Raw genomic sequence first — 24,711 nt, 5'->3', positions numbered from 1 at the left:
TTTAGTTCAAGAATTATGTGTGCATTCATATATTCTGTTTAATTCCAGACTAATCTGCCCCACTTTGCTCTGGCTGCAGACAATGCAGAGTTCTCTGTTGCCCCACTAGGAGGTAAAAACAGGAGAACAACTTTTTGAGATGAAGAAACAGGAGATTATCCAAAGAGACCATTCTCAGGACAGGAGGAAAGTACCTGAGTCACAGGTGCACACACATGCACACATAGTTATTTGTGTTACATTTGGGGATATTTTCAAAATGAAGCACTTTCAGTGTATGCTGGAGTGGGGTTTAGTGAAGGCTGTGGTGTCACTGAAGTTACAGTGGCAATTAACAGGAAAGACTTAACAGGCAACTGGCTCATGGGGCAAAGGGACCTCTGGACTTTGTTCCCTTTGCTCCAAGCAGGGTCAGCTGGAGCAGGTTGCTCAGGACTGTATTCAGTTGAGACTTAAATAACTCAAAGGATGGAAAGTCCACAAGATACTTGGGCAACCTCCTCCAGTGTTTGGAGCTATCTGTTGGTTTCCAGAAATATTAATTAATACCTTGTTAATAGGGTAATGAGGACTTTCTAAGGCTTATATGAATTCAGCCATTCCACTTGCCACTTTTAAATTTGACGAAAAGTGTGGCATATTTTGCAGGAAGTACAAACCTTCTGCCATTCTATGAACTTGGGGTTGAGACACAAAAGAAATGCAAATGTATCATGGTCGCAGAATGGCTGTATTTTGCACTGTCAGGAGTAGTCTGCCCGTGTTGATAAGGCCTTGTAGAATTACAAATGTCTGCTCAACTTTTCAAGAAATATACTATGAAATTTCATATACAATAGCTATCTTCAAAGAACTAATTTCAGCACTGAGAGGCTGCATAAATGTAGACTTAGAGTCTGTATGCCACTCAGCCTCATTGAATTAAAGTCTAGTACACTTAGCAAAGTAATAAAGGCACTCACTCATGTAAAAATATTGCCTAGGGATTTATGTATGTATTTCAGCACTTCTTGAATTAAGTGTATCTCTCATTATTCTGGTTTTGTAAGGCAGGAGAGTATCTGTCTAACTCACTCTATTTAATTTCGTCAGAATAGTTGTAATATGGAAGAACAGTCTGTTGCTCTCTTCTTAGGTACCACCCCTGATTTTCTTTGCAATCTCCTCTGTACCACTGCTATGGCCTGGTAAGGAAATCTAACAATATCACTGCTGTGTTGTTAAGGCTCCGGTAGAGATCGTAGGAGTAAGAACTCTTCTCAAGGTTTCACTCCTGCTTTCTCAAATGGTGCTGCTCTTTTACCTATGTAAAGTCTTTAAGCATTTGAAGAAAAAATATAGTTTTTATATATTATGTTATCTTCTAAGAAAAAACCTCATGATTTAGATGCAAACTTATGGAACATTTATGTAAAAAGGAATTCTGTATTTACTGTCAACAATTTGATATTTAATAATTTTAAACTCTAAATAAGGTATTGAAGAAGAGTCTTGGATGTATTCTCTGTTGACGCAGGAACTTATCTTTGTAATCAGCTCCTAAACATGCTTTAGACTCTAGAAGGTGCATGAAGGTTTTGTTTTCTTTGGTGGCTATTTTTAAAGTAGCTGCATCATTAGTGTAAATGTTTATAAGTCTGTTCCCCAATAACCTTCTTGCTGTCCTAACGTTTCTGTACTATTAGATGCTTCAGAAGTGTTTGATGTCATCGCAGTTATGTTATGTTTTCTTTTGGTTGTCTTTAAATGACTTTAGATAGCGACTCTATTTGTGTTTTTTACTTTAGGCTAGGAATAATCTTTATTTTGTCCTCTGGAAGTCATTAAAGCATGTTTCCCAGTGACAGTTTTAAATATCTCCTACCAGTTGTAGCAGCCTTTTTTTTTTTTTTTTTTGAGAGTGTAAATTACAGATTGTTTTCATCTTCTGAGTGTCCTTTATTGTTGTAATATATTGGTTGTCTTTGCCCTCATTCTTCAGTACAGTTTTGCAGAGTGCTTTGTTAAGACATAAAAGAGGCACACTTAAAAATCTTTATACAAGTTTCTCACAGCTGTGGAAAACCTGCAGTTTGTTTCCTGATTCACATGTCAAAACCATCATTTTTTGTGTGCATAGTACTTGACTGAAATAGGACACTGCTGGGACCATTTTTTTTTCCTTATGAGAGTTTCTGCGTCTTCACGTGTTTTTCATCTGATCCAAGTATCATGGTTGTTAATATATAAAAAATTTCAAATTTCAGCTGTTTTAAAATCCTCGGTTTAGCATCCTACTGATTTAGATGGTTATTTTACCAGATTCTTAGAGCAGGAAGTCAGGGCCAATTACAAATGGAGTTCCTAGAGAAATACATCAAACATTACAGATCTTTTAATAGAAGAGTCAAAATCATGCATTTTGCCTTCCACTCTTCTGATTATCATTGCAATATTTCCTGTGTGTGCTTTTCCTGCTGAGTAATCCTAAATTCTGACGTGCTTGCAAACTAAAGTCTTTTGTTTGTTCGTTTGGGTTTTTTTCCGTTTTGTCAAGGGTAAATCTCAGCTCTTGTTCTGCAGCCACTTTGTTCAGCTCTTGCTTCTATGATTCTTTTATTTTGTTCTAGTTGCAAAGACATCAATACCTTTTACTTTAAAAACTTCTAATATTAAACAGTAAGGTAAATGAAATGCTTAAATTACAATTTCCCTTCTTGTGTTCCAAGATAATACAAGCATGCAATTACAAAACTGTAGGAATACTATAAAAGCAAGTGTATTTTAGATGTAGTATAAGACTGTATGAGAATAGAGATACTGGTTTCTTTTTTCCCTTTGTTCCAGTAGGCATGTGGATTCTAAAAGAAAAAAAAGTTTAAATGTTGGCAAATATAAAAGGAAGAGTGTTAGCCAAACTAATTTTGGATGCATCGTACTTTGAGTGTTAGGTCCATAGTTTTGACTTCTGAGATTAAAAATCGTAATGAATATATTATCTTTTTTAAAATTAATTTGAACAAATACAGTAAAATTTCATCTCACTTTATTTTCATAAATAACATGTGTTCATATTGTATGCACCAGGGAATTCAACAATTAGTTGAGTAATCTAGACACTGGGAAATCATTCACTTGGGAAATACGAATACTGAGTATTTGTCTTGCCTGAGTCAAGATAAGCTCTGTCCTAAAAATTATTACTTGCATTGTATTCTGGACTTCTGTTGTTCTTATATGTACATGTGTTTAATGACATTCATGTAATATTTAAAATGTGAGTTTAAATTTTATTTAAATTTACAAATTTTATTCTTGCTTTTGCTTTTATGTCAGATTAATTCATGGAAGTGTGTCAGGTTGCATTTTAGCTTTTTCAGTAAGGTTGGTATAAAAAGCTTGCAAACATTCTCTATGGCTGAAAGAATAACATTGCAAACTGCCTAGAAATTTGAAAATTAAACTGGTTTGTTGGGGTTTTTTCCCACTGTGATATTTCATAGGCAAGTTGATGAAGATACATGAAAAGTTATTTAAAACTTCTGATGATATTAAGTGATAGACTCAAATATGCCACATAAAATATTACTTATTTGAAATAAATATGCCCTTGGAAACACTAATAATTTTCAAACTCCCTTCAGTAAATTAATACTTCTGAAGATCTGAATAATTAAGGAGTCTGTCTGTGATTCCTGTGTTGCATGATGTTGTCTTGATCTAGTTAATGTAGCAACTGATTTCTATGCCTAGTAGGTGTCACTAGATTTGGCAAACGCATCCTTTCACTCTCACTGTGATCATCATTTTTTTTCCATCTGAAAGCACTGTGTGTCCAAGCATCTTTTACTTGGAAAGAATAGTAATGGGCAAGTGGGAGAGTGTTTTTTAAAGGAAACCTGTGTTTGGAAAAAAACATATTTCAATATAGTAGAAAGGCAATGTCTGTATTTGTTACTATAAATCCTTCAGGACTGAATAAATTAATGATGCGCTATTTCTTGGATGTGGCAAATGTTAGAGCTTTATTTATTATTCTAAAAGACCAGAAGGCTATTCATCTTTTTCTAAATATGTTCACTTTTAAAGGAAGATGCCTTTAGAAGTTCACACTTCTGTGCAGGAATTTTTTGTTAAAACAAAACCCTGAAAGGATGGTTATGTGAATTTTCATCACCTTTGTTGGCAGCATAAAGGTTTCAGTGAATGTTCCTGATGATTGTTAAAAGATGACTGCTGGGCTATTAATGTCATTTGTAAAAAAAATCTTTCATGTTTTCTTTGGTCAGATTTTATGGTTTATTGTTAAATAAAGCTATTTTTTTTTTTAGATAACCCCAGATGTGGCTTGTGGAAATGCCAGTTCCAATACTTCTGCTGGAGGCCGGCTTATCTCCTTTGATGTTCCACAGAATACATCAATAAAGTGAGAATATTTTTATATTTGATGAGATATAAAAGCAGTTTTATTTTCATTTGACTGGATATTTTAGACAACAGTTTCTCAGATAGGCAGATTTGTCAAATGACTAAAAGACTGTGAGAGAATTCAGACAGACTTCAAGCATGTAGCAGAGCCATGACAGCTCTTTGCTTGGCATAATTTCTCCCACATATTTAATGTTTTAGAAGATGTAAGCATGTAAGCTGTCTCTGGGCTATCATAATGCATTAGAAATTAGGGCAAATGTATTGACGATTTCAGTTTGGAGAAGATACGACATTTCCTTTCTACTTCATGCACTGAACACTTTTCCCCCTTTAATCTCAAGACGAACTTGCTGACGAAAAGTGTTATTGTTGATTATATACATGCATGTATTTTGTGGATTTGTATTTGATTTCTGGGTTATTGCTTTGGGTGTCATCATCAGCTGTGAAATCTTTGTGTATGTCCTAAAAACCATGTTTCTCAAAAATGTGAATTTATTCAGTTACTCACTTTTCAAATTCATGCTTTTGGATCAAATACTTGCTTTGTTACATTTAATTAACAGAATCTGACTTCCTAGAAAGATCTGATTCTGTCAGCTGGGATGAAGCATATTCTTATTGGAAATTTCATTTAAAAAAAAATCTGCCAACGTAGTTCTCTGGCTCACAGCTTTGCTGCAGTTTTAGACTTACATTTTCCCAAAATAGTGTACTTTTCTCATACTGTCATCTTATCTTTCAGAATCCCATGTTTCTGTTAAAAAAGGCCATGCTCACAGGAAAAAGCAAAGTGATGCAAGCAGACAAGCTGCAGACAGTTTGGAGCAGTAACTGTTAAACGTGGGGGCCCTCCCACGGGGTTTTGAATTGTGCTCATTCATGAGCCTTAAGCCTCAGGAAGAGATCTGGGAGTGTGGATGCCCTGGCTGGGTGGAATCTGAAAGCAAACAAGTGTCTTTTCTTGGAATCAGGAAAAAGCCGGCGTTTGTGGATTCTAAAGCTCTATTTAAGAGCCTTGATGGAGAAACCCCATTTTAAAGGAGGCTGCAGAGTACACAGTCAGTTTTGATCATTTTTACACTGCATATATTTAGTAGTGCTTTATACCTGGGTAGATTAGTGCAAGTCAGGATCTATTTTTATTTCATTTTATTTACTATCTTAAAGGCCCAAGTAACATACCTGGTTTAATGGTCATTTGTGAAAGGAAAATAATTTCAGTTTAATAAGTTGATTTTGTTTTGGTTGTCAGATGAGACCTAAACTGTGAAACTAGTCGCTATCTTGTTCTAAAAGTGAGACGGTCAGTTTTTGGAGTAGCAGTTGAGCTTGTTCTTAAAGAGGATGCAAAATAGTGTAAAAATTTACTTCTTATGATGTCTAGTTGCGACATTTTTTCAGCTTCTGTCACACATAATTACAAAACTTTGCTTTTATTGTTTTGAAGTCAAATAACAAGTGACCAGGGATAAACTACCTTGTGTTTTTAGTAGGATTGAAACAATTTCAGTAGAGGAAATTGTGGAACAGAGCTTCATCTGTATGTATTTGGAGGTCTGTTTTCAGCAGGAGAGAATTACCAGTTTTTTAGCAGTTTGATGCAGTTGTGTTTGAATTTTTAGAGGATTGTTCAAACTCCTTTGGGATTCCTTCATAGGAAATTAATGCAAATATTTGGGACTTTGCCAGAAATATGACAGGTTTGTATTGTTTCTTTATGGAGGTGAGGAGGAAAAAAAGTGTCTTGCGAGGACAAAGACCGGCATAGTGTCCAGTGCTCCCTAATGGAGTGTATGCACTACTAGACTCTATATCCAATCTGTCAATATTCAGGAAGGCACCATGGGCTCAGTGACCTTGGGAGCATTACATGACTCATTTGATTTACAAGAATAAACTGTCCTGAATCTTCGATCTGGTGTGTCAAACAAATGAAGATTTCTACCAGGATCTGTCTCTTGGTATTGAACGAATATTGAATGTTCTTCAGTAAACAACAGGGCTGGATGTACTTCAGCTGCAGAAAATGATGGCATTGTAGATGTAGGATGGATGTACTACTTGAAAAGGCATAAATACAAAGAATGAATAAGGATCCTTTACTATTATGTGATATTTATGTAAAACTTCTTGGGCTTTAAGATGGTGACCTTCAAGTATCAGAAATTGGGACTCTGTATGATTTAATCTGGTATTATATAAACTATTATGCAATCTTACAGTTGAAGCATTTTTAAATTTTGTGGGCATGCTAAAAACATTCATTATTTTTCCTGATTCCATACGTGCTAGATTTAAGTTTCCCATCTTTGTTAAGCTTCAGTTCTACAGTGATGTTCTTCCTAATAACACCAATTTCCCTCAGTGTAAATATTCTCAATTTCTTTCCTTAGAATAAGGCAAGATGCTACTGCTTCTCTCATCCTGCTATGGAAGGTCACAAGCACTGGATTTAAACAGTGTTCACTTATTGATGGCAGAAGTGTCACTCTTCTGCAGGCACTGGGTGGCCTTGTGCTTTCTGAAGATATGCTGGCATTAGGAAACAACTACTTTATTGGTGAGTAACATGCTGACTTTCTGTCCATCGCCTCTAGGTGACAGCTGATGGTTTACTCAGCGTTTAGAGGAACAAAGGACTAATGCCTTAAAGTGCTGAAAGATCCTGATGGGATATTAGGATACTGTTTCGGACATTGGTTCATTCAAACCAGACAAGAACTACACTAAATTCTTACACAGTTGTCACCATTCACTTTAAAATCTATGTGGTCATTTTTGTCTGATAGCTTGAGATGATGCAAGTTATCTTATATGTTCTATTTTAATAAGCTTTTGGAAAATGCTGCAGTATATATTTGAATGCTTGAGGTGTTTCTTTGTCAGGTATTGTGCTATGGGATGCTTTGTGAAGAAGCTTAATCCTGTACACAGGAAAATTGAAAAAATATATTAGAAGATCAGATTTCCTATTATATTTTGTCAGTGTTTAATTGCACTACTTCTTTATCTTCTAGAGTTGTCTCTGTTAATATGGAACCTTAGAAATATACTATTTGTTTCACTCAGCAATTAAATGTTAAGCATCTTTGTGGAAGGAGTATAATGAAAATAGGCTGATACGTTATTTTTAAGGGTATGGGAAATAATACAGATTTAATGCCATATTTATGCATAGACACACTAGACTTAATTAAATTGAGATTTCTGGGCAGATGTTTTATTATACCAATGACATGAAACCAAAGTCATTGTAATAAAAGCGCTTAATTTTATCTGCTTGAAATGCTGTGTATTTTTTAAGGAACTATAAGTTGCCACAATTGTTATTTGAAAACTTACCATGCTAATAAATGTAAAATTAAAAGCATTCTGATGTAGAAACACTGGAACAAATTCCAAGTGTATAGCTAATACAGAAAATGCCCAAATGCAGAAGTAGTACCTCGTTCTCTCCTTTTTGAGCTATCACTTTTCACAGATACTGCTTGAAGGTTGTTAGTAGAATAATTTTATTCTTATCATCAGAGGTTTCTTTTGGTGATGTTTATTTTCTTCAAATAATTTTCCAGTTTCTTTTTTTAATAGTATTATTTCTTTTAAGATACTTAGTTTTAGACTTTTTTTCCCCCTTTAATCTAGTTTTGCATTTAATTTATCAGAGTTAGAGTCATCCTCTCATGTCTCTGGAATAAACTTTTGCATTTGCTTTGTGGTAGTTAATGTATGATAAAAGTATCTTGAAGACAGGATAATTGGTAACTTTTATGCAGTGGTGAAAATGCCTAAAGGCACAGCTTGGTCTAAGCTCCTAAGTAGAGGACGGAAGTTGCTCTATGGAGGCTCCACTTGACTGTACAAGCCATACAGCACAGGTTATTAATTTAGATAACTAAAACGTGTATTGTGTTATTCTTTCATAGTTTGTCTTCTCCTACTCTCCTCTATAGCTGAATTTCTGTCACTGGGATTCTTTGAATTTTTTATTGTGTGCTGGGTAACATGAGGTGAAAATGTACCTTTTCCTTGATGAATATATGACAAGGTTGAGTTCATGAAAATAGTTTATTTCATGCACTACAAGTTTTCTGAGACCTCTTGCTTTACTTCCATGTGGTTTTCGATACATTCTTTGGTCTTTTTAATTTCCTCATAGTGAAACTCTGTAAAATTTTCCAGCTGCTGAGACTAAGGCATGAATTTTTTAGTTTAAGAGCCTCCGAATTTCCTTCTCAGATGTATGGAAACCTTCTGCTTACTTCCCATCATCAGTTTTTGTCCAATGAAGTGTAAGTCTTGGGTGTAAAACTTAAAAAGTAACTCAGTTATTTGGTGTGTAAATGAATTTTATCTTCACTCAACTGAAATCCGTAATTCTGCCAAGGCTTGTAGAAAAATAATTTGATCTTTACTTCAAATTTGATCCAGATGTATGGCAGAGGTCTGTCAATTTGATGTGCCTCAAAAGTTTTTAATCATTTAGCTTTCAATAAGTCACTTGAATAAAGTTTTCCTTATAGACAAATTTTCATGTTTCTTGATGTACATGACAAGCTTATTCTAAAGGACAATAAGTTAAAGTGGGTGATTTTATATAAAAAAGCAGTAATGTTGCCAGTGCTTTTATTGATGATATTTAAGCTAGAATGATACAAGGAGGTCACAAGATGCTGTAGGCTGCTGTAAGCAGAGCCACACAGTAAGGCGGTGGACCATGTCAGTCAATACATTTACATTATATAATTTCCTTCTCCTTCCCCTACTCTTTTTGTGTTTATTCAAATGAGACTTTAAAGGTTTCTTCTCTTAATTGGTGAATTTTGTACAAGGGCGTTTTTTTTATCTTGTAAAAAATTTCTAATTAGAACTGTAAAAGAAAAATGAGGAAGATGTGAGCGGGTTTTTTTGGTTTGACTTTTCTTGTGTGTGTGTGTCTTTTTGATCTACATCCTTTTTGAGTCATTTCTCACTGTGTTCCTTCCAAGTTTTGTTACTCAGCAAGGTACTTTAATTGCCTCTTGCAAATCTTTCTGAAAAAGTTATTTATGTCGAAGATAAAACATTTAGGGAAATATTATTTGTTTCGTGTTAGTTTGTGGTGACACAAGTTTAAAGTTGTTTAGACAAGATTGAAAAGACTAAGAAGTCAGCAGTAATGTGCTGATTTGCTGATTCTGTGGTTTGGGACACAGTGTCTAGAGGCTGGGAAGAATGCTGTTTTTGAGTCTAAAAATAGCCCCTGTCAGCACAGAGCTGTTCACCCCAGAGACAGTACCTGCAGTGTGTGAGAATGAAGGGGGAGAGTGTAGCACAACTAACCCAAAAAGAGCGCTCTGTGTTCTGTAATGGGGTTTATAAAATGGCTGCTGCATCTGCAGTCTCTTGCAGTGCAGGGACAGAGTTATGGTGCTGTGATTATGCAGCATGATTATGTGGTTCAATTACAGCATTTACCCACCTGTAGCCCACAGAAGTCTGGCTTGTGCCTTCTGTAACATGTTCCTTCTGTGCTTTGCTCAGAGTATTTTTAAAGAGTTTCTCTGTAAGATTTGCTGCTACGCATATGCCAGTCTTTTAAAATAATTAGTTATGTTTTATTAGAAAGTGTACTTATTAGCCAGTGGGGAAAAAAAGCCCAGTATGGTTCAGGCTTTGAAGTGAGAAAGTGAGTTGTGTGGATTAGGAGTAGGATGAAGCACATGGCACATCCCAAGGGGCTGATGGCTTTTAATGCGAGGTTACTGCTAAACAGAGATAGATGGTCATGAGGTGGTTGGTCTGTAGACAAGCCAAGTGAGCTGTTCATCTCTGCTCACATTTTGCAACAACAATGTTTCTTTTGAAACCAAGATTTTAAAAAAAGGTATTTAATTGAGGGCATTTCTGAACAGGAAATGTTTTTAATATCTCTACAGAAATATATCTATCCTGTGGAATGCTATGCGTGGGCATCAAGATTAGCCAAAGAGATAGTGAGAAAGGGAAGTGGGAGGGATTTAATACTGTCTTTAAATAAGAGATGACAATTAGGTGTTCAACGTTTAAAATATTATTGAAGTGAAAGGCAGACTTTCCACTAATTAGACTTACAGATTCGTACTCTTTGTCCCAATGTTCTTGGGAGTTGAGTGATTTCTGCATAAACTGTTTATATTTATAAAATGTCTCATTAGTATTTGTTTTATTACTGGATCTTCATATATTCATGCTGGCAGTAATGGTATTAGAACATTTGAAAATGAGTTAACTGCAAAACTTTACATTGTTAGAGTCATACACCTATTCTCCGTTACAATATATCTTGAAAAATTGAAATCAGATGAAATGCATTTTAAAAGTCTGAAAAAATGGGAAAAGAGTTCCCTGACGCACCATCAGTTGGTGCAGGAGTCTTTCAGAACTTCTCCTGAATGCTAGTAGGTTACAGCTGAGGATCTCTGGGGTGAGTTGAAAGTGCTGGTTGTTACGTATTTTGGGGAGAATCTAATCTATCCAGCATTGTGTACTTCTCTCTATCAGGGAATAATATACTGGATTTTGGAGTCTGTATATATATTTCTATAAAAAATTGTTGCAAATGCAGAAGATTTACTGAATTGATTAAATAATAGGTGTCTTGAGAAAAATGATTCATTAACATTTTTCTTTAAAAAATAAAAAGGGCCTTTGAAGGACTTTGAAGGACATTCTCAGCTTGTATGGCATCTCCCACAAAAATCCTTTATGATTTGTTACATGCATCTCTTTTATCCAAGCATGCTATCATTCTCTGACTGAGAACTGGAACATTAATTTTGAGAACATAGGCTGCTGTGAAAATACTCGAAAAACCAAACCTTCTGTATAATAAAAGCATTAAAAAATATATTTTTAATGCTCACATTTTAGAAGTTTTACAGTGATTGTACACCATCTGTTTCTGTACGAGTCGGTTAATTTACCCTGGCGCTAAATGAATATACCTGCTTGCTAAGGCAACACTTCTGTGCTTCAGGTGTATCCAAAGATACACCTGTGGCTGGCGGACTTGCAGTCAGGCAGATCAAATTTCACACAGTTTCCAGTCTGCTTGGAAAACTGCTATAGATACACTTGCGTGGCTGTACAGATAGCAGATCATATTTAACAATCCAGTTAACAGCTAGGACACAAAACAACCATAGCTTTTTTTAAAATGAATTTGGAGATTGAGTAATAATTCATAGAATCATAGAATATCCTGAGTTGGAAGGGACCCCTCAGGATCATCAAGTCCAACTCCTGGCCCTGCACAGGACACCCTAGCAGTCCCTCCCTGTGCCTGAGAGCATTGTCCACACACTTCTTGAACTCTGTCAGCCTTGGTGCTGTGACCACTGCCCTGGGGAACCTGTTCTGTGCCCAAAAGACCTCTGGGTGATAAATCTTTTCCTAATATCCAACCTAAACCTCTCCTGACACAGCTTCATGCCATTTTCTTTTTCATACCAATACAAAACTGCATATTGTATTATTATTGTATGATTGTTACTTATTTTTAGGAAGTGTTTATTTGGAGATTTTGGGCATAATGCGGAAGGTGGAGCTGGCAGTGCCAACTCTGCATGTATGCAACCTATTTCTTTTCTTTCTCCTAACAACACTAAAAAATTAAATTATGTTTTCAGGTCTTTATCATGGCTGTTAGGATATTATTTCTATTGAAAAAAAATCTGCTTCTCATCAGCTTTCATGGTAAAATGTTGGAAAATTGCTTTTCTGCCTCAGTGTGCCCAGAGCTGAAACAGTAATGATGGGAGCTCTTTCAGAATAATAGTAAAACAAACAGTTGGGCATTATTATTTTGCCTCCATTTCCCCATAGGTAATATGATATAAAAGTTTGTAAATATCTAATTGTAAAGAAATGCTTGTAAATAGCTTGAAACTACTTGCTTTTAGACTTTGTGCTTTATTTAGCACTTCCATGGTGCTGGTTAAACAGCTGCTTAAAAGGAAAGTAAAGATGCTGCTTTCATGAGCTATTGCTACATTAGCTTTTTAGCTTATTGTCTGCTTACAAAATCAAAGGAAGACATTTATAAGCAAAACTGCTATTTCTCAGATAAGACCTTGCAGATAATAAGGTAGAAGGTTTAACATTTAATATGAATGAATATTTTTATCTGAACAGAAAATAAATCTTCCAGCACAATCTTTAAATTATAATGCTTATTTTCATCACAGCAAACAAAAACTGACTTACACTTGTCAGTTGACATTATTTGGCATGTCATCTGGTTTTCTCCAAGATGCTCAGCCTTTTAGATCAATATAATATAATTAGCTGCTTTAAACTATACTTACCAAGTATTTCATAAATATTTCCTTAAATAAAATTGGTATCTGTACAAACTCGTTCGAAAATAGGTGCTCTAGCATCTTTGTGGTGAGATGAAGAGTACTGATGCCATTCAAATGCCAACACCTCTAAGGCAGCTTGCTTGAATTCCATGAAACTTTTTGAGGTTTGGCTTAAAAAGGAAAATTAATGCTTGGCTTCTCAAGCACAAGATACCTGCTGCTTTTTAATAAGTGGGGGAGCCATATGGTTCTGTGTCAGGAAGGATAATATTTTCAAATCCAAAATGCTGTCCTGCCTTTCAAATTCAAGAAAGTATTTTCTTTTCTAACACTGCCCTGAGCAGTTACTTACTCTTCTGTTGTTCTTTGGTTATTAAACAAGTTTCCGTGCAAGACCTCATCATGCATTAATGAGTAGTCTCCACCAATATGACTGCAGCTATATTGAATAGGCAAAATGAAACAGTGTAAAAAATACTATGTGAAACATAAATAATCTAGAGAGATATTTTGAAACGAGTTGGTCTTCTTAAACTCTTTTTGTCTGGCAGTAGAATTTCAGATTAGGAGGCAAATTGTAACTGGGGCTTTGAGATGTTGTGTTTTGTGTTGTGTACAGGCCTCTAAAATATGCACACATTTCTATCTAAAGAAAGCAGTTTACTGCATCTTGAAATTGTTTTCACTTAAGCAAAAAATGAAATAGGACAATTTTATTTCATAATAGGAGATGTGTGAATTGAATTCACGGAAAGCCATGTAATCAAGTTACTCTAGCTTTAACAAGTTGCCATGTGTCAGGTGAGCATCTGTGTGAGCTCCCAGTCCATGGCATATGTGCAGTCATTTAACTTAACCCTCTTTCACTCTGGACCAAATTAAATCTCCATGCCCTGCACATGCCGTGGTTGGAGTGTTGAGGCCGTGCTTGTGCCCCGCTGATGTGCAGAACCTCTGTCTGCAGGTGTGACTGTTCTGCTCCTTTTGTGCAAGGCGGCCTTGCTGGCAGGGGGTTGGTGACAACTGCTCCAGCTAGTGGGGTTCTCATTTTTAAGTGTGTAATTTGCCTAGAAGGGCCCTATTGTCTGCAGATTTGAGCATTGTGCTCAATGGAACATTTCCCTGGGGTTCTGGGCACAAGAGCTAACCTTGCAGAAAATGGCCTTTTGGTAAACAATAGCAGCAGCAGCAAAGTGTGAAACAGCAAGAAAAGCACAGTGAAGCGTTAATTTCAATGATTTGTTTTAAAAGATGGCCTTGTAAGGCAAAAAAGGGAAGAATTCAGCTGAAATCCAAACCATTCTGAAGAATGCTGTTAGCCTGTATAAGAAAGGGTATCTTTATAAGTATGATAAAATAAATATCCTGTCCCTTATGATCAAGTTGCATGTACCTCATCTCACATATAAATAGATGTAAACATCAGACTAGTTACTATTTTCATAGATTGTATTTTGTTTTAAGCTAGCATTTAAATAGTTTTTACTCTTTAGAGTAATCTTTAATTAATCAGTAAATTATTCAAAATTAATTTTTATTCACTGCTATTTCTAGTTAGTAACACTGGGAAATTATTTTTCTAGTCTGTCTTTGGATGTTCATCTGCTCAAATTTGTAATGTTTGATGAAATACCTTTCATTTGTTTCTTTAATTTTAAGATTCCTCATTCTTCAAATATGACTTCTGTGACCAATTCACAAACAAGATACTTATTTTAAGTTGATCACATGGTTGTTTGCATGATATGATCTTGGACAGACTGCTTAACATGATCTGTGAAATACAGATACCAGTGCATAACTGGTACATTATTGAGTGGACCAGTGTGAGACACATTTTAATAATGCTTGTAAAATGCTTTGAGATCTTCAGCTAGTACTGTAACATACTGTAACGTGTATTTAAAAGTGGGGTAGCCACTCATAGAGCCTCTAAGTTGAACCAGTCGCTACAGATATATCCTAGCCAGCCTTGCCATCTCATCTTTCACAGCTACCCTTAGTGCAGTCCCAGCTACGTCATTGGTATTCCACCACACTTAACTGTGTTTGCGAAGTGTGGGATCAGAGATTCTGGTGGTCTACATTTGGGTCCAAAATAGTTCTCTGCCAGCTTGGCAATGTGGCTGAAACACTGACAAATAAAGATATATTGGGAAATTGTGATACAGGAAATGTTTTGGAAGAATAGTCTGTTCACCCTTTGTTGGGCTTTCACCATTACTTTGGACCGTAAGAAGAGTCCTTGAAGCTGTGGGAGAAGGTCACACTTTAAGCTGCTGCCACAGCTCCTTAATAAGCTGTATGCAAGTGGCTTTGTAAGAGTAAATGTACTCTTGCTAGCTGACTGTGTCATAGTTCTGTCATGGGTTTTGATCCAGCCAGGCTATTAAGTTGGTTAATTGTTTAAGTAACAGTGAAATTCAGAAATTGACATTTGTTATAGAGGAAATGTAATGGAACATGGGATTTTTCTACGCTAAGTGAATTCAACTGGTTTTCTCAGTTCATAAATATATTTTAACTACCAGTCCTGCAAAACTGAGCTCCAGCTTTAAAGTCAAGCCGTGTGCTGTTTCTTCCCAACGTTTTGGCAATAATTTTCTGACACCCAAATTTTGCTTTCTCTTACACCAGTGTAGCACTCATTGTCAATCTGCCTCTGGTAGAACTTTAGTATTGTTACTGAGGATGTTAACTTGAGCAGCAGAACTCTTCCTTTTAAGTGATTATGCATGAGAATAAAGTGTATGTTTGATTTTAGGAGCCCAGGCTGTTTTCATTGTTGGTAGCAAAGGAAGAAAGCATATCTATCTAAAAACTGTTTGTGATTGTGATAGAAATTTGGAGAAGACAATGAATGCAATGAGAAAATCTTCAGTCACTTCTCAGGAAAAAAATCTTTAAATTGCTGTTTCATGTGAGTTTTTGAAAAACAAAATATTTGAAATTGTTCTTGAACTGATTCTCATTAAAATCTATATATACTTTCAAAAGCAGTATCTGACCAAGGCTTCTGTGAATAAAGCACAGTAAGCATGCTGACCTAGACAGAATTTGGGAGAGTTGTGCCACCTATAAATAGAGCTATTTGTGGACAAAATAGCAATTTTGCTATTGCAGCTGTATTTTTGTATCCCCAGATGCTATGTTGCCTAGCGGCATCATTAGAGAGTGATCTCAGATGTTCTGTGTGGTGCTGATGGCACTGATGTACTGCATCAAAGATTGCAAATGGCATTGATTACCTGTTTCTCACTTCTCGTTTTCTTATGTATGATAATCATCGTGAGGCAAACTAGGAAAGGATTCTCAGTTTTCCATTTTCCAAATAATGAATAGCTGACTGTACTGTATATGGGGAATGGGGTGGAGAATTTACATCACCTTATTCTGGGGCCGTTTTTAGTTTTCCTACCATCTTGACTTACCAATGTCCTTGGTGCCAGGGCTGCTTACTGTGCAGGGAAGCTGTAGGCCCTTAGTGTCTTTGAGAACTTCACTGCTTTGCAAAATGTTGAAGTCGGCTACTGACCCCAAAAGCTTTAGGTGTGGGAAAGTGTTGAAAGAGAAAAAGAGAACAGATGGAAACTGATAGACATCCCACTGCTGTCTCATTTCCTTGGGAAACCAGGCTAAAAATAAGTTGAAAACTCAAGGACTGATACATTGCTGTAAGTGAGTGCCCAATTTCCTTGGCAGTCGTTCTCACTCATCCAAGAAACCTTTAGGTGAACTCAAAGACCTACACTTCTGTGAACTGGAACTAAAAGGACAATCTATTGTTTCAACCAAAGGTGAATATCTTTGGAATACATGTATTCACTGTGTAGAATACAGAGAAATACATTTGAGCCAAATGCAAGAGGCATTGGTGTGTGTCAGAGCATGTTGGGTGCATACCAAGAGTTAGTGAATGATTTATAGTGAAGTGTTTCCCTTCCTTACCATTATGAGCAATATGATAATGTTCTTGGTGGTCTATTAGCTTCAGTCTTCCCTGTTTTGGCTGTCCACTGTGGACCAGCTTGCTGACCTCAGACTGCTGTGCTTAGAAGGACAGTATGGCTCAGAAATGAGGCTTGTGAAGGAAGCAAACCAGTTTGCGTAGTCTAGAAAGCATACACGTAATTAATGTTTGAGTAGTGGTAATCTGAATGGCATGATGTGATCTTCTGAAAGTATCTGGACATAATTATAACACCTGTCATCTTTTAGTTTGGCTTTATTGCTTATTTATCATTCTTAATTTTCTTGATGTGAGTGAAACAGGAGCATCCATACTTCGTGCTCCCAGATGTAAGTGTGTGGAACTACCTGGGTGGAATGAGCTGTAGTGTATTTTACCATGCATTCTGCCAAGGAAATGGTGCAGGCATTTCGCAGACAATCAATTGTGTGCACAACGCTTGAAAATTCCTCCTCTGCAATTCTAATGACTACTCTCATCACATTATGATACATTCGGTTTGAGAATTGTTTCTGTAATATTACTGTAAATAACTCAACCCTGAATTCTGCAACTAAACATGCTTTGATGCCATTGTGTTTTAACTGGCTTTAGAAAACCAGCAAGGTTGAACTGAACAAAATTACCTTTTGGTATAAATTGCTGTAATATTTTTCTCCGGACCTGAGATGAAGGTAGCTGTAAATATGGTTCTGAAATTATTCTTCTATCTAGAAGTTAAAAATAGAACTTAAAACTCACTCTAGTTCAGTTGCTGTTATGGGAATTGGGGAAGGAATTAATTGAAGTGCTATGGCCTGAGTTAAGCAGGGTGTTATATTTAGATGGTCAGACAAGCTTCTTTTAGCCTTAAAACCTAGAGATCTCAGAAAATTGTATGCAACTTCTGTAGAGTGAAAAGAAATACCCATGTTAGTATTTTTCTAGTATTTACAAGATAGGTGAGATAATTAGAAATTGCAGGAAAATGTGTGGCATTCCAGAGAGAATAATGATTTTTTCAGTAGTTTGCCTAAGGGCTTTTGATACCAAAATAGTGACAAGATTCCAAGTACAAAAAAGGTTGATTTAATATTTCTTTAGGGAACTGGCCTGAAGAATATGTAACAATCTGCTTGAGACAAGGAAATGTGAACCCAAAGACATTTTCTAAATACTACATTCTCCCAAGCATTCACATACAATTGCATGACTGCCAGTAACAATCACATTCAATTGTTAAAGAAAAATTCTGGCTGCATCTTTGAACAGATGGGTAAAAATGGGGTATGTATTGAGGCCAGAATAAATTGGCTTGCTTTGAAGAGGTCATCAGATTACAATAATCTTCACTAGCCAAAACAGACCATTAGACATTTGGAACTATACCCAGTACTTTTTTTTTTTTTTTTTTAATCTGATCCTTTAGAATATCCAGCTAACTTGTAGAGGCTGTACTCAAGCCAATGACGTCTGTATTGGACATGAGATTTTCCTCATTGAAGGTAGGGTTTAGAGATCATAGGCAACTAATAGCTGAAGGGATGCAGCAAATCTAAAAATTAAGAACAAACAATGGAATTATTCCATATGAGTTTCTGTGGAATTTGTAGCATTAGTCATTCTTCACACTTCCATATGCAAAATGTAAGTAATGCTTAGCAGCTGTTCTGAAAGAGAATTTACTTGAAGTTCTGTTTCATGAAACTTTTGTTTGTTCCTGTTCATTAAAAATATTTTGTTCTACTATTTTTTTTCTCTTGACTAAATGTTGTGCTATCTGCAGTCTATAATGCAAGAAGCTGGAATGCATCTTTGAAGCTGCTTAGAGGCTTAGGCTGTAAATGGGTTTTGCAATTTGAAGTAGAAAATCTAAGAAAAAACATTCGATATCATACACTGCATCTATTTAGTGTTGTTCTTTTTAAAATTAAGGATCTTTGTTTTAAAAAAAACCCATCCATTTTTGCTTAAATTTGCTTAAATTTTCTTTGTATTTTCTAAAGAAAAGGAGAATCATAGAATGGTTCTGTGCCTGCATTGTTCCATTCCAGTACTACAGTCTTAGACCCTTTGGAGTCTACCTACATGAAGGATAGTGAAGTCAAAGTTTGACAGTCTGTAGGGGGATCTTTGATGGTTTTTTATGCATAAATTGTGCATGCAGTATATACACTATACCAAACACACTTTTTTTGTGTCAGTGCACATTTATTCTCCCCAAAGAAAACAAAACAATTAATTGATGCCATACGTGGAAGGGCTGTGGTCCAGGAGTCTTATCACTGTGCTGGAACAACAAGCACAAGTGAAGTTCAGGAGCAGGGGCTGTGTATTTTGACATGAACTCTGACTTTATAATGTATGTCATGGGCTGTGAATGTGCCCCATTTTGTCTTTCCTGTTCTTCTTTTATTTTTCAGATAAATCTGTTAGGAACATGTGTGATAGTGATATTATTGTGCTCCAGTGTGTTTTAATAGCTACCAACCAACAGTTTTTTTCATTCCATGCAATTGCTAGCCAGAGATTCATAAATCTTCCTCTTCCTTGCCCAATGTTCCTGTTTCCATGTTTAGTTCATCTCTGCCTGCTGTATCACCTTATAGAGAGATCGGATCAGACATTCAATAATACTTGCATTGCAAATACACGAAGAAATGCTGTCAAATGGTATAAGTATATTCTTGCAAACTTAATAAAAACAGAGCCAAAGGGATTCTTCATCTTTTACCAGTGTAATGAATCTGTGTGCTTTTTAGCTCCAAAGTAACTTTTATGAATTCATTTAAACTTATTTCTCCACGAAATTTGATTTTAATGTTCCTTGTCATTAAAGAAATATATTTTTTAACTTTTCAAAAGGTAGCAGGCAAAAACATTTAATTTTGAAGCCTAAAAAATGCTAGTAGGTTTGAGCTCTGGAAGTAGATCTGTTTCACCATCCTGTCTTCCTTTTGTTAATCAATATAATGACATTTGTCTCCAAATTGTATTTTAATTTGTATTTACTTGCATTGCATTCAGAGAAGTGCGTATTAAGTCTGAGCAATTTTGTTCTTGGTTGACAGTTTATTTAAAATCAGTTTCCTTTGTTTGTCTAGCTGCAGAGCATTAACAGTGCCAGCCTATTTTGTCATATAGCAAGAATATTTTTTTTTTAAAGGTTTTTTGAATGATTCAGTTACCAAGTGCATTGTGGCTCTACGCTTGACTGTGGTGGTGAAAGTGAGTACCTGCATGCCTGTGGGAAGCCATTCAGACAACTTCCCATGCTCGGGGAAAGGGAAATGCATCACCAAGCCAGATGAGGTAAGGTCAGCTTATCAAGACATTCCTGTAATGTGGCAATTCCATGGTAATTTAAACACAGGGCAAATTGTACTTGGTCCTTGGTGTGTGCATACCTTGCAGCTGTGTAACAGGCTTTGAAAGCTCACAGATGTTACTAAATAACAACAGTATCTATCTGCTATACCTGCAAATCAAGCACTTGAAGTAAGAAAATAACAGATACAAGATGCAAATATTCACACCCTGCCCTGGCAATAAAAACAATTGCTCAAATCAGGTATAAGGGAATTTGTACTACATCTTACTGTCACCGTAGAAGGAAGTTTTTTTAAAAGAGGACCACAGCGTGGGCACTTGGGATCTCCAATCTCCAGACCAATGTGCTCAGATTTGTTAAGTTTTCAACCTTGTCTTAGGCTTTAGGTGTGCTTTAATCTGGTACTTCTTCCTCCATGTCTTAATAATTTCTCACTCAGAATAGACTGACCAGTGCAATGGAATTACCTGACCATAATTATGAGGAGAAACAGAACGGAGTGATTTGGTAGCGGTTGCAAGTTTTCCTGTACAGCTTTCTCCTTTACATAATACTGCATTGAGGGATTACAATGGCAATTCCACTGCACACTGGGGATTTTGTGTGATCTAGCAACATAAGAAAATAAGAACCAAATCTGTCAAATTCGCAGTCTGTATTCTGCTTTTACAAAACCAGACTGGGCTTTTGGGTTTTAGATGCTTCTATACATGTTATTTTTTATTTCATGGATTAAAAGTCATTTACAGCACAAATATGCATATTTAATCTTTGGTTTTATTAATATTCATTTGGGAGATAAAAGCAGTAGTAACTGTTGAGTAAATATTAACAGCTGTGAGCCTGCTGTGAACACAAAAAATTTGGCATATTGAGTGAATTCACTTTTAGTTCATCTGCTACCATTTTCTGATTTAAATTCTCAATAAGCATGTTCAAAAGAAAAATGGTGTTTTGGATTGTAACAACAATAATTAAATTGCCACAGTAATCTATACATACATGGCAGTACTAACATCTGGAATAATTATCTGTTTTATTTCTCAAAAATGAATTTTATAAAATGCTTGAGGTAATGTGGGAAGATAATTATTGTAAGATGAATTTAGAAATTAATGCTACTTTACTATACCAGCTGGCTAGTATCCAAATAAATTATTATTCAGATACGGTGGTCTGTTTCCTAGTCCAGTTTATTTTTTTACTTTGCTGTAATTTTTATTTTATAAATTCAGTATTTTGAATTTGACTTACATAAATAATATGTTCAAATTTCCTATGTATAACAGCATATCCAAATATTGTCTTTTTCCAGTTTTTGTCAATTGGAGAGATAAAGCTTTTGATAGATTGCCTTATTTTGTGTATTTTCATGTTGTCCAATTTTATGACTGTAATTTCTTGTTGCATGTCAAGTTCCAAAATAAAAATAAATTGCTTTCTGTATCTATGCAGAAGAATTAATGCTTTTCTGTATTAAGGGAAAGGTATATATGGCCTGTAATAATTATCCATGTGTTATTTATCTTCTAAGATGTGGCAAATAAAGTAAAATTTTCTTTAAAAAAAGACAGACAGATTGCCTTCAAAGCAAGAAAGAGAAGCAATTATCTAACTCAAAAAAAAGATAAACCAGTATCTGTATGTTCCCACCTGTAATCTTGACATTGGAAGCTTTATATGTTAAAACTAGAACAGTTAACGATGAAAGAGCCCCGCCTTGTGCACATGCAGTCTGCTGTTTTCCCTGGCAAGAGAATAGAAGAATTCAAGACTGTTCATATCTTTCCACTGTTCTTTCTCTGAACCCATTAACAGGAAAATTTATTAAGGCAGTGCTTGTGGTGTAACATGTACTAGGCTGTAGTTGACCAAGACCCTATGGCTGAAGCTGTGGGACACAGAAACCATGTCCAAATCCACTTCTGAAGAGTATCTATCAATTAATGGCAGTCAGAGATCTGGAATTAGCAGGATTCTCAATATTTCTAAATATAAAATAATATATAAAAATTAATGTAAATATATGATGATAAAATATATTTATCTATCTTCAAATAAAAACTTCAGAAACGCAATTACTTCTATTTTTGCTGTTGCAAACTGCTCCTGAATTTTCTAGAACTTGGAACAAATGAGGAATGCTCCCAGTGATCCTCTCAAATGCCATCACGCCTGTGCTAGATAGCCTGCTGGGCTGGGGCAGCTTGCTAGAACATCAAATACAGCAACCAAAATGTGGGTAATTTATATCCAGCCTCCTACTCCAGGGGGAATCAAAATTCCAAGTTGTCTTTTTGTCTGTACTGTGTTTTTAAATCCGTGAGCTTTCCTTGCCCTTTAGCCTATTAGGTGCATCAGAGAACTCTAGACAGGAAACTGCTACATGCTCAGCACAAGATAAAAATAGAAGGTGCATATTTCATTAAGTAGAATGTTTTTGCCATTGTTTAACTCAAATTATGTGAGATGTGCCCTAAAATATCTTGATGATTTCCCTAACGATGGAGCAAGCAGCTGCCAAAATTGCATAATTGACCAGATAACCATTGAGTCTGTTTCCCATGACACACTTTTTGCAGAACATAAACTTTAATTTTCTTTAAATTTAAAACGTGCCCTTTGTGATTTGCTGTTTGTTTTTATCCATAATTCATTCTGTTTTGCACAATCTAGTCTTGCAGGATGCAACTTCTTAGAAGAATGAATAAAAGGCCTAATGCCATGAGCAAGCTCAGAGCTCTGCTGGCTGTAGTCATTGCTTCCGGAGCCAAGAAGATTAATGGTTGTCATTGGGGTTTTATGTACTTCATAGTTTTATTTCAAATCTAGTAGAATGTAAAAGAATGTAGGAACACATCTGCTTAATGGGAAATTTAAATGTAATTAACAATCTGCAGTGATAGAAGCACAGGGGCATACTGTTATGTACAGAGTGCATGTAACTATAAAAAAATGAATTCTGGTTTAACCTGGGAATCTTGGCCAGTTTTACTCATTCCTTGCTAGTATATAACTTGAATTCTATTCAGCTAGATGCTTTTTATAGAGTGTGGTTATGAAAAGCAAATAATGCTAAGTTTTGTTTTCAGTTCTTGTTGCTTTTGAAAGAAACATAAAATTCATCACTTTGAGCAAAGTTCTGTGAAGCAAGGTGATGCTGAGCCCAGGTGATGCCTTTTCCTTCCTTTGTATGAACTTCGTACCTGTTTTGCTGCCATGCTTGCCACTTGTCCACAAGGGAAGCAGGAATGTGTCAGAAGTATAACACTGGTCTTGGCATCATCACAATATAAATACCACTCTCACATTCATGTGCTGAGCTTTACACCAGGATGAGTTGTCCTCAAAAGAGTTAGCAGCTGATGGAAAAGTTTTGCTGTTAACCCAAAGGGGAGAGATTTGTCTGGTGTGAATTTCTGATTTCATGTAAGATTTTGAAGTGAACTTGGGCCGTCCATTGATTGTGAGTGCCACAATTTTGCTTACGTAAGGGGTTGTTTCCCTCACAGATTGCTCTGTTCCATAACTTTGGCTCTCCAATGTAAAATATGGATGAGCTGACTGTGTAAATATGAATTTTTATTCCTAGATTTAGAACCCATGAGATTTACACAAAAATATCTGGCCTCTGCCTGCACTGAGAAATAATATATTGAATTGTATAGCAATGTTTTCCATGTCTTCTATGTGGGCTGGAAGCTTTGGAATAGATCCATTTGATAATAATCTATAAAAAGGCAGGTTATAAAAACCCTCATGTATACCTGAAGGTATGCTGTCCTGCATATGGACTTGTTTTCCTAAGTAAGTATGCTCCGAAGTGTGTAATTATCATACAACATTTTGCTTAAATATTGTAGCAACTCACTGCGAGTTGTACTAAATACTGAAAGTCTTTCTCAGTAAGAGAGAGTAGCCTCTAGTTTTGTTCTGGTCATCTTAACAGCTCCTTTGCTATAGTAAAAAAAAGCATTTATTACTCTGCTTAATTAGAATGGCAAAAAGTATATTCCAACTGTATTTATAATATGGTATAGGTTGGATAATAGCAAATTATTTAAAAATTTATTTTATTGCCACCCAAAATCATAAGATAGATTTGCACTTAAGTAAAATACACAGATGATCTCTTGATTGGTAGTAGATCATTTTGGAGTTCTAAGTGACATTAATTCTAGCATTGTGGTGGTGTGGAGCTGCTTCTTGACTCAGTTTTCCTCAAATATACTAGTACATGTTATCTATTCAGGAAAAAAAAATAGTATCAATTGGGGTAAGTGATGATAACCTAACCTTCTCCATGGAACATGGTTATGGAATATGGGTAAGAATATGAAAAACTTGTCAGCATCTCAGAACTGTTACCTGTCATTAGACATTTCGGGTTGAAGTGGTACAATGCCTTTCTTTTGCAGCTTTCAAAACCCATTTTGTTAACTACTCTTTATGGTAAATTGATCCCTATATCAAACTCTTAGATATATTATCTGGGTTTTTTTTAACTTCCTATTTCATCATTATTGTTGAAGCAATGACTGATTGTTGCATTGTTTAAATGTATTAATACCTACTTTGTAATGATGAGCTTTTAGTACAGGCAGAGCCATGCTGCTTGTGTCTCTGTAGACAGCTCGTGAATTATCTTTAAAGATAGTTACTGTGCTATGCAAGTATAGTAATTTTGACTCTATTTT

General features: G+C 35.7%; 1 protein-coding gene across 3 annotated transcripts in view; it reads left to right on the top strand.

Moving 5' to 3' along the window:
• Positions 1-24,711, top strand: part of DNER (delta/notch like EGF repeat containing) — a 114,921-nt gene that overhangs the window by 54,015 nt on the left and 36,195 nt on the right. For all 3 annotated transcript variants that reach the window (XM_042042198.1, XM_042042196.1, XM_042042197.1), the window contains exons 3-5: positions 4,311-4,405; positions 6,807-6,973; positions 19,850-19,995. In XM_042042198.1, the coding sequence (XP_041898132.1) occupies positions 4,311-4,405; positions 6,807-6,973; positions 19,850-19,995 (408 nt within the window). The remainder of the gene's footprint in view (positions 1-4,310; positions 4,406-6,806; positions 6,974-19,849; positions 19,996-24,711) is intronic.

The sequence above is a fragment of the Corvus kubaryi genome, unplaced genomic scaffold (genome assembly GCF_017639235.1).
Source record: "Corvus kubaryi isolate FWS band 111438036 unplaced genomic scaffold, C.kubaryi_AGA036_p1.0 37397, whole genome shotgun sequence".
NCBI classification, from domain to species: domain Eukaryota; kingdom Metazoa; phylum Chordata; class Aves; order Passeriformes; family Corvidae; genus Corvus; species Corvus kubaryi.
Note: the sequence above shows the minus strand (reverse complement) of the source record. Positions and strands in the feature narration are given on the sequence as shown.